The 15186-nt window shown below is 37.8% G+C and overlaps 1 protein-coding gene across 1 annotated transcript in view; it reads right to left on the bottom strand.

Annotated features, from left to right (window-relative positions):
- Positions 1 to 14910, bottom strand: part of BORCS6 (BLOC-1 related complex subunit 6) — a 150198-nt gene extending 135288 nt beyond the window's left edge. The window contains exons 1-2 of the mRNA XM_089091057.1: positions 14459 to 14910; positions 14216 to 14306 (exon numbers count right to left, since the gene is read on the bottom strand). Of these exons, the coding sequence (XP_088947183.1) occupies positions 14216 to 14306; positions 14459 to 14910 (543 nt within the window). The remainder of the gene's footprint in view (positions 1 to 14215; positions 14307 to 14458) is intronic.
- Between the last annotated feature and the right edge of the window lie 276 nt (positions 14911 to 15186).

The following is a 15186-nucleotide window of genomic DNA, read 5'->3' as shown; positions in this document are numbered from 1 at the left end:
CCAGGGGCTTTGAGGGGTAATACTATCGCTAGTGGCAAAGTTATTTGAACTTTAAACTATTTTGAGCAAAATAACTAACTCCAAATTTTCCATCAAAAGTCTTTGAGGGGAGGGCAGCTAAGAAGGGTGTTTGAGGAGGGGTGGCTGCTCTCCAATCATCCTGGACTTAAATATTTTCAATCAAAGTCAAAAATAGGCACAGTTTCAATAATCGCAGTCACAGTCACAAATAGTCATGATTGCAGTCACAAGTAGTCATGGTTGCAGTCACAGTAGTAGTAGTAGTAGTAGCCCTAAAAGATTCAAGTTAATACCCTTAACTGTTGCCACGATATCGAAGATACGCCATTTTGATAACATGGATACATCTAGTGCCTTTTTATTCAATTCAACATTCCCCTCAACGTTCCCTGAAGTTTCAACTAAGTATCCGCAGCCACACCCAGGACTAAGCATAGTCTCTTTTTCGAATAATAAATCCTGTATGTAAACAATAGGCAGACTGCATAATTATTATACTTGTCCCGTGAGTTGCAGGGTCCAGGACTGTATCTAGGGTTTCGAGTTTGGAGGGGGATTTAATGAATGGGCCGGCTAAGTCATCCAGTGTGCTGACAAATGCGGACATATAAGCTAAATTAAACTAAAAACATAAGCTGAATTCCAAGGTGTCGGCGCTTTACGCTGACACCTTAGATCTTTGGGGGGAGTCCCCCTCTCACTACCTTTAGGTGCGCCCCTGGTGGGGTCAAGACATCCCCAAAGTGATAGTTATTAGACCTTTTAACTGTTACGAACGAAATTGCTATTCCGTAATTTCGATCAGTGAGGAGAGAGAACATCTAAAAAAGGCCATGGGGAGGGTTTTTGCCCTCTGATCACTTTCCAGCACCCCCGAAACATACCCTGAAAGTATCAACTCGATACCCTTAGCCGTTCCTTAGATCTTGCCGATACGCCTTTTTGACAGCCAGCATGCACATAGTGTTTTTTTTCTGTTCTACATCTCCCAACGTTTCCTGAAGGTTTCGACTTAATACCCTCAGCGTTTTTGGAGACCCGGAATCAAAAATACTCTCCTTTCTCAATAATGCACCTTGAATATAAATAATAGACACATTTCCATAACTTAAAGCCCTTGCCCCAGGTTCTGTGGGGGGTCTTGTAACCTGCGGAGGTATATTTGTTTAGTCATTACATTATTTTGAACAAAACGGTCCTCTCAAAATATTGACCGGACGTCTATTGGAGAAGGAATGCTAAAAAGGCCCCGGAAAGGAGGCTGACAACCAGCAAGCACATAGTATGTTTTTATTTTGTTCGACATCCCCCTCAACATATCGTGAAAGTTTCACCTAAAAAGCCTAAGCCTTTATCGAGACTCAGGACCAAAAATGCCCCCTTTTCCCAATACTATACCTCATATGTAAATAATAGGCTGCTTGCATAACTTACAGAACTTGCCCCAGGGGCTGTGGGGGGTTATATCCAGTCCGAAGGCATAGTTACTCATACTTTTGGATATTTTGAACAAAATGGTCATATCAAAATTTTGATCGATTGCTTTTGAGGGAAAAAAGAGCGTGGGAGGGAGGGCTGTTTACCCCCTAATTACTATTGACTCTTGAAAAGTGCACAAGAGCTTTCAATTACAAATCAAATGAGCCCCCTCCGAAGTTTATACTACCACGCCTTCCATATGAAGTGGCTCTGGAAAAAAAAGGATACATTAAAGCCTTAGGGCTCTTTACTACAGGCAACACCAAAGCGTTGCCTCTGAAAGGGATGGAAAAGCGTAAAAAAGCTATTACACCGCATTACCATTATTACCATCACATTGTGTTACCATTATATCCTAAGAATAGAAAAACTGAGCTATTTTACAATAGATCAGTTAAGTTAAATCAGTAGAATAGATAGACATTCAAAATTAAACTATAAACATATGCGTCACTTCAAAAATTGACTGAAACTGTATTTCATTTTATAAACATTAACCATGAAGTTCCAGCTTCAATTACAGCTGAAGTTTCAGTGTATATACAAGGAATCGAGAGTGTTACTAACACGGAGGCCTTGCAGCTTAAATCCAGTCTGAGTAAAAGGTTTTAATAAGAGAAGACCTAACAAAATATAGAGTGAAGGTTTGCGCGTCCTGTGTTCTGCCAGTTACAAGAAAGAAACTGAATTTTTATATTGTTATAGTATATAGACCTGCACTGAGCCTGCTCTATGATTTTATGGACCTAATTGAAGAACAATTAATGATACTCCCGATTAACTCTATGTCATGTTTTATTATGCGGGACTTTAATAATAACCTTATAAGCCAGTCATTTGTATCTTTGCATAAACATCCCGACAAGAATTACAGGAACATCAGCAAAGCTTCTGGATAATATCCTTTCTAATGTTCCTTTGAGTTTTCCTAGGGCCCTTACCGACGATGTGTCATACCGCTTTGGAGTTTCAACTAGCTTCAGAGCTGCGGCAAAGGAGGTTAAAGGCAAGAAATGACGAAGAATTTCAGTGATCAGCGAAACTGCGATCATAAAACTGAAAATAATATGTCTATTGAAAAGAAAGATTGGTATGGGGTTCTAGGTGAAGTTCCGATGCAAAGTGGAGTTTTTTTTAATGAAAAGTTGCGGAATTTGATGAGCCTCACGTAAGAAAATTTAATAGAAATTATTCAAGTAGAAGACCATGGATTACTTCTATGAATTGAAGCAGATAAATGTTAGAGACAAATTGTTTAGAGTTGAAACAATTAACCTGACACAGGAAAATAAGGAATTATATGAAGCTTATGGAAACTGAAATCTTATCGAATAGTTCAACACAATTTTAAGAAATTAAAAAAAACTATTTTGAGAAAAAAGTTAAAGGAGGCGGAAGGAAACTTGGGGATTAATAAGAGAAGTGATTGGTTAAAAATAAATACTGCCCCTGATGAATTAATTAGTGCATTGGGAGAGACTTCAAAGTTGGAAAATGATATATATAATGAATTTCAGAGTTATTTTTCGAATATTGGTCCGAATCTAGCAATGTCAGTTGTACCTGGTAGTGATGATCCAACGTACGTACGAGTCTTTACCGAGGGACCCGATTGGTGTAGCCTTTCACCTTAGACTTGTAACAGTTGATGAAATTAAAAAAGACTATTTATGGGTTGCGTATCTGGTAGTTATCATATTACTTTAAAAACACTCAAATTTATTTTCCCTCTCATATCTCAAGTTTTATGTGAACTAATTAATGAGTGTCTTCGTCAAGGAGAATTCTCAGATTGTTTTAAGTTGCCCCTATAAGCCTATTTCAGAAGAGTGGTAGTCAAAGTGACCCAGGAAATTATAGACCGATATCTGTCTTACTTATTATTTCAAGTGTATTAGAGAAATATTTTGGTACTAGAATGATGAGTTTTTTGGAGGATCATGAGTTACTGGTAGAGACACAATTTGGGTTCCGTAGAAAAAAGACATCGGAACAGGCGATGATTTATTTGACAACTGTTATTAATGATGCATTAGATAAGATTTTAAAGTTGGTGCTGTATTTTAAGATCTGTTGAAAGCTCTCGACACGATGGACCATGAACTACTACTTATAAATTGTGAGGTGTATCCTCTGAGGGAAAAGCGTCAAATTTTTCAGAAGTTTTTCTAAGTAATCGTAACCATTATGTCCACCTAAATGATTCCTCTTCATGAGAAAACCGTGTTGAGAATATTTTGCTGGCTGCAGGCCTTCATGAATGTTATGTATTGTGGTTTATTTTTGGATTGCAGAAGGATATTCAGCCTCATTTTTTTATTGTGCAATACGTCTACTGTTCATTCTCACGATACAAGGGGTAGTGCTGACTTTCGTGTACCTAGAGGCATTTCTCCCCGTTCATGTTTTCTCCTTTTTATAGCGGAGTGAAACAGCTTAACAAGCCATATTTAGATTATTGGAGACCTACATGTAACTAGAAAAACAATTAGGAAACTGCTGTTTGTAGAATTGAGTTTTGATTCATTCTTTATTACAGAGATTTTGATGATATGAAGTTCCCAGAGAAAAAGTAGAGTAATGATGTTTTTTTATATTTATTGTGTACTGTGATGACCCGCCGTGCAAAAAGTGGGGTAGCATAGCAGCAATGCTACTTGGCAGTTTTCATGACCTAGTTAAATTTGTTGGCTGATTTTGTCTGAAAACATCAGTGCTTCCACTAACCCCGAATTTTTGGGAATTACCTCAAAAATCTCTTTATTCTAAAAAACGACCGGTTCCCAAAAAGCCCCTTTCGTTCAGGGTTGCCACTCCAAGTGAGTTATAACTAGTGACTATCTACTCCTAGTAACAATCACAATCACTTAACTTGACATTATTTTTACTACTTTCCAAAGATTTTGTCTCAATTATTTACTACACATCAAAAACCCGACATAGATCATTGAATTACTGACCTTTCGTCCCATGCTAGTAAAAGCATAATGTTTACAAGATTATACCATTTCATTAAAGATTCTCTTGTGACTTGTGGTAAAGAATTTCATTTGAACACGCTTACGTTCAGTTCAATCCTGAGCATCGATGCAAAGAGGGTTATTTTTTACAGTTGGACCGTGAGTTTTAATTTTGTTTTATTTTTCTATTCTGTTTAACTTTCGAAGTTTGAAAATATAAGAGAGTTAGATTAAAAGGGATATTTTATATGACCATTATAAAATCAAAGCATGGTACCTATGCAAAGATTTCATAATAAAGATTGGATTTCATGAATAAATTTGGAGATATGTTCATTACTGAGCAATAAATTAGATGAACATACCACTCGAGACATTTTTTTAATGCTCTTTCAAAGTATAACCGTCGTTTTACTCAGAAATTAAATGGACCCTTTAAGATGATATCTTTGTTTCTTTTTTTCTGCAATTTAGTTTGGGTTTGATTTTCTTCTACTCTAGGTTTTGGGAATAATATATTAATCTTAAATACATAAAAACTGGATGGTGGATGGATTAAAGGAATTGATTTTTTTTTTGCCAGGAATCTTCACCGTTTACAATTTGTTAAATCTTGCTTCATTTAGTATGTAAAAATTAAGTTCTTTTCTGTTTTCCTTGAGAATTTTATTTTGCATATAACCTTTTATCTTCATATATATTTCCCTCCTCCTCCTCCCCTCACCATTGCTATTCCGGTACCCTCCCCCTGCAATATGTTTGGCGGGTATCCATGCTTGATTGAGTGGTTCAACTGCAGTTTAGCATCATTTTACGGTCTAAGAAAGCTGGTTAGTAAGTGAATGAAATTTTACGGAACAGATATTCTGCTTAAATCAAGGCATTGGAATTTTCTTTGAATACCTAGGCCTACCTCCACAACTTTTAATGCTTGAGCAACTATTAACCTTTATGAAGGCTAATCCTGAGATAAAAACAATAGAATTAAAAAATGTTATGGTAGAATTGAATTTGCCATTCAAAATTTGTCCTAAAAATGATTTTCTTACTGTAAAAATTGAAGCCCCCCTCCCCTTCGTCCCTCTTAATGAGACAATAAGCTATATATTATATTTAAATTCGGGGAGTAGGTGATTAAAGTGGAAACAACCCCAAAACGTGATTCATGAAAAATTGTATATTATAGCTGAAAGTAAAAATTCGGTTATTATATCCAGATTGTTTTCATGTGAAGTTTTATATTATTTTCAGACTTATTTTTTACAAACGGTTGGTCTTTATTTCTTACTCTACTACTACTACTATTAACTCACCACAGCGCCAAGCCGCCTGAGGTAAAAACAGCTATGAACGCTCCTCCTTCATCCAAATCTGTTTGAAGCCTGCCTCTTTACTCTCTTCCAGGAAGTTCCAATTTCCTTTAAATCTTTCTTTATTACATCCTCCCACCGCAACCACGGACAACATGCTTTCTTTTTAGCCCTAGATGGTTGTCCGAAAAGGACAATCTTCGGAAATATGTCATCCTTCATCCACAAAATATATCTGTCGTTTTACTCAGAAACTAAATGAACCCTTTAAGATAATATCTTTTTCTCTTATTTTCTGCAATTTAGTTTGTTTAATTTTCTTTTACTCTAGGTTTTTGGAATAATATATTAATCTTAAATACATAATAATTGAATGTGTGAGAAATTAAGTGGGCGTTCAGACGCTGGTTTCTGTCTCAGACTCTATCTAAGTTTCCCGCTCAGAATGGTTGTAAGCTGAAAATAGGAACTATCGAGCAACATTTTAAGAACTGAAAACGCCTATTTAGGTGACAATTATGATTGTGAATTTCCTATTTCTGAACATACCTTGGACTGTCAACCATTCTGAGTGGGAAACTTGGACAGAGTCTGAGACAGAATTCAGTGTCTCAATGCCCACTAAAGGAATTGATCTTTTTGCCAGGAATCTTCACCATTTAAAAATTTGTTGAATTTTGCTTCATTCGGTATGTACAATTTAAGTACTTTTCTGTTTTCCTTGAGCATTTAATTTCGCATAGAACCTTTTATCTTCAAGTATATTTCCCTCCTCCTCCTTCCCTTACCATTGTTATTCTGGTACCCTCCCCCCTGCAATATTTTTGGTGGACGTCCATACTTGATTGAGTGGTTCAACTGTAGTTTAGGATCTTTTTAGGGTCTGGGAAAGCTGCTTGGTAAGTGAATGAATTTCTTTACAGAATAGATATTCTGCTCAAATTAGGACATTGGAAATTTGTTTAAAAAATTTTTATATGTTTATATGTTTAAATAAATTTGTTTCTTCTAATGCTTGAGCAATTATTAACCTGTATGAAGGCTAATCCTGAGATAAAACAATAGAATTAAAGGAATTATGGTAGAATTGAATTTGCCATTCAAAACTTTTCCTAAATATAATCTTCTTACTATAAAATTGAAGCCCCCTCCCCTTCCTCCCCTCTTAATGAGGGTATAAGTTATAGATTATATTCAGATTCGGGGACTAGGTGATTAAAACGGAAGCAACCCTAAAATATGATCCGTAAAAAATTATAGCCTATATTATAGCCAAAAGTAAAAATTCGGTTATTATATCCAGATTGTTTTCATGTGAAGTTTTATATTATTTTCAGACTTATTTTTTGTTTACAAACGGTTGGTCTTTATTTCTTACTCTACTACTACTACTATTAACTCACCACAGCGCCAAGCCGCCTGAGGCAAACCCAGCTATGCACGCTCCTCCTCTATCCAAATCTATTCAAAGCCTGCCTCTTTACACCCTCCCAGGAAGTTCCTATTTCCTTTGAATCTTTCTTTATTACATCCTCCCACCCCAAAAACGGACGACCTTCTTTCCGCCTTAGATGGCCTAGATAGCCCTAGATGGTAGGCCAAAAAGGAGAATCTTCGGAGATCTGTCATCCTTCATCTGCAGAACGTGCCCTAGCCATCTCAACCTTTCTCTCATTATAGCCCTAGAAAGCAGGATTGAACCACACTTTTCGTAAAAACTACTGTTTGAAATACAGTTAGTCAGCCACGTACCCAGAACAATCCGTAGGCAATTTATCTGGGAAACATCTAGTAAATCTTCATCCGCTTTTCGGAGCGTCTATACTTCAGAGCCGAATTTCTTATGTGAAGCTGTCGTATTTCTTACTCTGCAACCTGATATCTGTGTTAGATGATTGATCAAACAGTTCGAATATAATGAACTGTAAGTAACTTGACCCAACAGGAACCAAAACTCAAAAATGGGCAACTACAAAACAAAAAAGAGCTGTTTTCGTTTTTTATATATTTTTTTTTTACCAGGTGATTTCTCTCTTCCTGACAACAGCAAAACCCAGAAAAAATCAATTAAATTAGTTCCCGTAAATTCAACTTGAAAAAGTAACTCGATAGGCTGCTTATGATAAAGGTAAAGTCAAATTCGAAGATAGGTATTGTATTCCTGGGAGTTCTTTTGGATGAAAATTTATCGTTTAAGTTGCACGTTCAAGTAATAAGAGTGAAAATTTCCCGTGGACTTGGAATCATCCGTAAATTAAAGCGTTTATTTCCTTTTCCTATACTCCGTCTTTTATATTTCTCTCTCATTTTCCCTTATATATGTTACTGTTCTTCTGTGTGGATGTCTACATTTTCTTCTGTACTTGCTCCTGTTCATATTCTTCATGAGAAAGCGGTAACAGTTCTCCAGTCGACTACTCACTCTCCTGTTAATCTCCTTAAGATTAGAGATATTTATGTTATATCTCTAGCTTCGTTGGCATATCAATTCTTCCACGGAGATCTCCCATTTTGTTTTTCTGGACTACTTAAGCCAGTAGGGGAAGTAAATTTTTACGCAGTTCGAAACAGGGAGGATGTTATGATTCCGGCTACTCCCTCGGTTCGTTCAGACTTTGGTCTGGTCGTGACTGTGGGACGTGCTTGGAACTTGGTTCCTGCTGAGATTCGTCAGTTACAAACACTTGGCTCCTTTAACAGACAGATGAAAAGTTTCTTATTAAAGCTAAATATTAATTAGTTTATAGTTGTTGTATTGTTTTTTTGTTGGCGTTGGATCCTCGATGATGTAGAGAATTTTTCATTTTTGATTTATTTTTTTATTGTCGGGTGATAGGAGGGTCGCTGTTTCGTGTGGACTGTCGGTGAGTTGACTTCTTTTCCTTATAGATTTTTAAGTTAAACGCTGTTTAGTATTTTTTATGCCAAGTTTTAATATTAGTCATTTATTCTGTGTCGTTTCCCAAATAACGGGCCATTGAGCCCTTTGGGATATTGTTTTTGTTATTGTTATTTATGGAAATAAATGGAACTTGAACTTGAACTTGAATCTTAATATCTGAGAAAAAGGGGGGGGGGGGGTAAATTTTCAAAAAGCTCTGTTTGAAATACTTAAGACGCCAATTTTATGCATGATGTTCTTTCGTTGACAATTGCTGTACTGAGGACCCAGTTAAAGTCCAGGAATTATTATTGAACCGTTTACCAAAATTCACCCAATTGATTCCGGGGTTCTTATGTCACTGGTATGTCTATCCATAAATACTGAAGCTGATCTAGAGTACTGGTTCCCGTCAAAGACCTTGTTTTGTTTCCCTTACAGACCATTGAATTGCAATCTAACACATTTACAGCTTTACTAACCACTTCTTTTTTGCTTTTAGTAAGACATGCATCCAGCTTCAAAGCACCTTGTAGAATGCGGGTTGTGCAAGGTATCCGGCTGGTACGACACGGTCAAAAACCATATTGCAAAGAAAAAAACTAAGATAAGCGCCCATAAGGGGGGGCCAGCCCCCCCATGGCTGAATCATGGTGTCATACATTTGCATTAATTAAAAAAACTTTTTCCACCGAATAAGTTTTCAGAGAAAAGTAGAGTTCTATTAAGTAAAAAATGGGCAAAAATAAAATAAAATAGTCTTTCAAGCGCAAAACTACCACAAATCACTATCACCAATTAAATGAAACTCAAAAGGAACAGAAATTATAATATAGCCGAGTCAAACTCAACGGGCAAAAATTAACATTACTAGGGCTGACAACCCCCATGCCTTCTCAAGACCAGAACATAACTTAGGTTTTACTAAAAAAAAAAAGCAAATGACTGTGGATTGTCAGTTTGATATACCTATAAACTCAAAACGAAGTGCCGATTAGATCAGGTAAGCCCCCCCCACATTCTAAAGTTCAGCCTATAGGCGCCCATGCACCCTAATCAGCCTTTCAGATTAAATGGGGAACAATCAATTGCTAGTGCTTTCACCAAATTTCCCGTCACTTATTCTTGTAGTGTACCTAGTTCAATTCTACCGCCAATTTCAGGAGTTGAGTGCTCATTGGCTGTGCTTGACTTACTTCCTGATCCAAAAAATTAATAAATTTAAAAGCCAGACAAACATGATAACGAAACAGTCAGTAGGTCTTTAAGCACCCCAGAGCCTACCAATGTGAACCCTATAGTTATCTCTAATCCTCCTAGACCCTCCACACCAGCCAATCCCCTGAAAGGACCCAGAACCGATGGCACCAACTGTACAGTGACCGTAGAGTCAGACCAGCTAGCTTTAGTTATAAGTATGACAAAAGCTCAGAATTCCACAAAAGCTTCAGAACAAATGAACATCATCATCAAGCTCTGTATTAGAAAATATCAACCCTAGTAGTACTAACGATTCCAAAGCTTTGGCGATATTGACTGATAGTGCCAAAACGACGACAAGACTTGGGACTCTTTTAGACGAGCTGTTCAAGTTTCTAATTTTTGACGAAAAACTGACTTTTGGACACATTGTTTAACTAGCACCAACACTAATCCAATCACTTACAATGTATCAATTGGCACTAATTTTACCTACTCAATTTTACCTTACCAACCTAGGGAGTTCCGAATCTCAAGACAAATATCGTCCAGCATCAAGAATCGTCAGCTCATAAGCAAAATTTGCTAGATGACGCTGCCAAAAAGTCTAAAGTATATCAGCTTATGTGTAGAAACCACAGAACGGGGTTGATCTGTGGTCTGAATCCTTATCGACAGCTTAGATGGGTCATGGCCCCCAGCTCTAATACGAAGGCAAACTATCTCTTGACAGCTTGAAACGCCTTCCTATAGGTGAAATGAACCACAGTTGCATGTTTGTTGCTAGTCTAACTCCCATTTTTGCCAAACTTATTGACTCCCAACTGCAAAGATGTCTTATTAGAAATCTACTCGCAACTAAACTGCAACCACCATTTGATATTATTGCCGACAAGATGACGCCGAATAGGCGAACGTCCCGGATTTCTTTCCTTACTAGACATCTTGATTCTTTCGTTGTGGACTTGCCAGTCGTTAGTAACATACAGAATTAGACATCGCACGTGCTCTGCTTGAAGCTTTGAAGCATCACTCTCTGACGGTAGAAGATATCAAGCAGCAGCTTTTGGTGCAATGGATGGACAATATTTCACGCTTCATGGGCCAACTCCTTTTTTGACACTTATTGGTCTCTATGATTCTTCCTGGTATAAATTTAACTGGAATCCAGCACATCGCGTTGGACTGGCTGATGGAGATGCCCTAAACTCGTCACAGTAGGTCTCAGGTCTTTGTGACACCATATCCACCGGTAACAAAAAGATGGGTTATGGAAAAAGTTTTGAAACCATGATTACCCTCACCAAGACACAAGGTGTCAGTTTCAAGAGGTCATCGTTCTTTTCCTCCACTAGGCTTGCTACATACTCAGCATAAGTTTTAAAATTTTCAGGGACAATTACCCCCTGATATTTTACGTACTCAGCAATAATCAAGATGATTATTTGAATAAGATCTCGCATGCCAATTTTGTAATAAGTTTAGAAGGGATTACTGACATTTACGAAACTATATCTAGCCTTTCCCTTTCATTCCAAAAGGTAGAGTTCTTACCATGGAAAATTACGAATATACTGAACAAATACATTGATGACATCGCCAGAACGAAGTTACAACTGTCAGCAGATGATCCAGTTGATTCTCAGCTACTTCCTTGCTTCTCAAAAGCAGCGTCTTCCTTATCGACTGGTTTTTTACACCATGGAGTTCCCGTAGTTTTACGCTAGGAACCCCTGATATTGCAAATAACGTGTTCTGTGATTGATAACGATGTGGTTTCTGAGTTGGGGAATTCTGCAGGAATGGCTTGAAAGGCAGTTGCTGCAACTTCCTGAAAACTTTGCAGCTTCTTAGACAAGCTATTGAACAATCTCAGTTCACGCTTTTTTGTTACCACAAATAGGTACAATCCAGTTGACGAATGGACTGCAATTATGGGGAATATATTTGATACCAGTTCGGTTGAATTGATGATCGGAAAATCTTATCAGCTTGGACACTTGGTTGATCTTACAAATTCAGAGGGTTTTCAGAATTTGTCATGAAGTGCAGTTCTCGACCAGCCAAAAACATGGTTAGATCGTATTTGTAGCGTAAATGCAGATCCTAAGCATTCCTCTCTTAGTGTGTTGTAAAAGCTTTATTTATTTTTTGAGCAGCCAGCACTGTACGATGGAATCCTCGAATTTCTTCACCTCTTATTGTGCTGTATGTGCAAAACGTCATGTGAATCTGCTGTCGAGATTATGGGCAATATTGTGGACACATGTGCTTGTGGCCGTAGTGTTACTTCCACCAATTCTCACAGTGAGTTTGTTATCCAGTGGCAAAGCCTCCTTATTAATAAAACATGTAAGCCATCTATTGAAGCGGCCTTGGACGTTAACTTCGGTTCACGGAAGAAGTGGCATTTCTTCCGCACAACTGATCGCGCTGAAAAACGGAAATTTCCTCTCATTAGTGAAGTAGTAGACCGGCAGCCCCGTGTTCTACCTACTTTATGAATACTAGTACGTCCTTCAAGACAAAGATATTGGTAATCCTATAAATTGGTATCAAATTCCATTAGTACATTAGAATGACTTTAGCACGCATTTAGAGAAGTAAAGTACTTCTCTAAATAATATAACGTAAGCTATATAAGGTATACTTCAGACTTTGACTACTATATTCCACTAGCAGTATTAGAGTAGATATGATATAGTATTTTTGATAAAATGGTACATATAAACTTATAAAGTATGATATTTATGGCTAGCATCTTCCTTGCCACTGAATTAGTTTACATTGTTAATTGTCATTCAGTAATATTTCTAACTGCAAACTATACTGAGTTACATTTGTTACTGTTCTGCCAATTTTACATATAAAAATACTTTTTGCACAAAGCAAAGCTGTCAAAACAGAAGTTGTGCGGCTAAAGTGTTGGCAGCTTTTCGGAATTCTACTACTGCCAGGTTTGGAACTTTTAGCATACCTGGTGATGGTGTTATTGGTGTTGATGGCCGAGTCTTCTTTTTATTTTTAAGAATTTCGTTTTCTCTACTGCCCCCTCCCCTTGGACAAGCTTTGCTTTTTAGGAGAGGTAGAAAAATTTTTTTTTTTATTATGCGTTTTATAGGTAAATCCTTCTTCTTCTTAAAAAAAAAACGAGGGGATATACATTGAACTGTATATCCATAAATGTTAATAAACTTTAGTTTTCCTAATATTAATGCTAAAGTTGTGCAAGGAAAAATATAGTTATAGCTAACAAATCCAACACAACAGAACAATTGGTTGTAAAAAAAATTGGCGAAAAGTCATTCAGTTACAAATTCCAAGCTCTGATGCTCTTTCTAAGAGCCAAATTGATTTTAGGGCAATGCTTAACATGCCTGAAACGCTCCATGACCCCTTATCACCCTACATGAAATTAGATTGGAATTACAAAACAGTCACAGAGTACTCTTATTTAGTTCATCATTCCTCCCAACATCTCCTTAAAGTTTCAACTTAATACCAATAGTCATTGCTAAGATTTGAGATTTTGAAAATCTGGATGTAATAGTGTTTTTCACCCTCTTTGGCTATTTTTGGAATTGAGTTAAGCTATTTACAGAATCGTATTTGTCTTCTTTTTTTGTTTACTCCTAAGTTTATCCATTGTATTTTGTAGGTTATAAATAAATAAAAAAGAAACATTCTCTGAAAGTTCCAACTTAATACCCTTAGTAGTTCATAAGGTATTGCAGATACGCCCTTGTGAAAACCAGATGAAAATTGTATTTTTTGATGCAGATCCACATTCCTCGTCAATTTAATACCCTTCGCTGTTCCTTAGCCGTTAAAAAGGGCTTATGCCAGATTTGCCATCTCACTCACTCGGACTATCTGTCTTGGCGTTTTCTACAATTAGTCATGGCTTGATGTCCACAACTACTTGATTTCAATTCAAAATCAACGGAATGACGTAAGACGGAGTACGTCATAGGAATGACGTATGGACGGATGATAGACTTGACTATCAACAACTGAAATGATATCATTTTTATACAATCATAAAAAAGGGCAAATGCCAGGTTTGCCATCTCATTAGCTCGGACTATCTGTCTTGGCTTTTTCTATAATTAGCCATGGCTTGAAGTCCGCGACTACTTGATTTTAATTGAACATTGTTCTCGAGATATTGCATACACACCCTTTTGACAACTCTAAATTACAGGGTGTGTTATGACTTAGTTCTAAATCCCTCTCAACTTTTGATAGAAATAGGTTGTCAAAAGGGCATATATACAATATCTAGTTGGAACTTTTAGGGAATGTTGAGGAGGATGATGAACAGAATAAAAAAAATACTATATACATTGGCTTACTTGACTTACTTGACTTAATACTCCTGCTGGTGGTCCAGCGTAGAGAGACACGTGACTCTTCGCCTCCATTCGGAACGGTCTTGTGCAAGCGTGACTGCTTCTTGTATATCAGTGCCGATCATTGAGAGGTACTGGGTGAGGTTGTCCCTCCATATGAACCGGATCCTTCCGTGGGGGTGATTCCACCCCTGCACAGGGGAATCAAAATTGAAGAGAGTGCTGGCGGGTGTTTCTGCTGGCATGCGGACCAACTGGCCGAACCACCGTAGGGTTCGTGCAGCGACCTGACGAGAATTGGGGGTCTGATCTGATAGTGCCAGCAATCGGGTTTCCGAGACGAAGTCGTCCCATGTGATCCCTTCAATAATTCTCAAGAATTTTGTTTGGGCCACGTCTATGGCATCACGAGCAGAAGCAGCAGCCGGCCAGGTCTCAGCACCGTAGAGAAGGACTTGGGTTACGGTGGTGTTGTAGATCCGCATTTTTGTTTTTCGGCTGATGTTGGGCTTTGACCACACTGAACGGCATAGTCGTGCCATAATTGATACGGCTTTTCCGATGCGCGACTGAACTTTAGTTTCGACTGAGCCGTTTTCCGTGATGACAGATCCAAGGTAGGTGAAAGACTTGACAACCTCGACGGTGTGCCCTGATACGTTGAATGCTGGTGAGTTGGCGGTATTACATGCGGAGTCAGCGATCATTATTTTTGTTTTCTGCCAGCTAATATGTAGTCCCACTTTCAGGGCTTCTTCCGACAGTGTGTTAAGGGCTTCTTCGAGCTCAGCTGCAGAAGTGTATATGAGAGCAATATCATCAGCGAAGTCGAAATCGGCTAAAACTCTATCGCCATACTTTAGTCCGAAGGGGAGCTGGTTCGTCGTTCGATCCATGACATAATCAATCACCGCGTTGAACAGTTCAGGAGCAGTAGCACAACCTTGCCGTACACCGGTATTTATTTCGAACAGTGAGCTTCG

Source organism: Artemia sp. Qi Xiang Cuo, chromosome 1 (genome assembly GCF_049724085.1).
Source record: "Artemia sp. Qi Xiang Cuo chromosome 1, ASM4972408v1, whole genome shotgun sequence".
Lineage (NCBI taxonomy): Eukaryota > Metazoa > Arthropoda > Branchiopoda > Anostraca > Artemiidae > Artemia > Artemia sp. Qi Xiang Cuo.
Note: the sequence above shows the minus strand (reverse complement) of the source record. Positions and strands in the feature narration are given on the sequence as shown.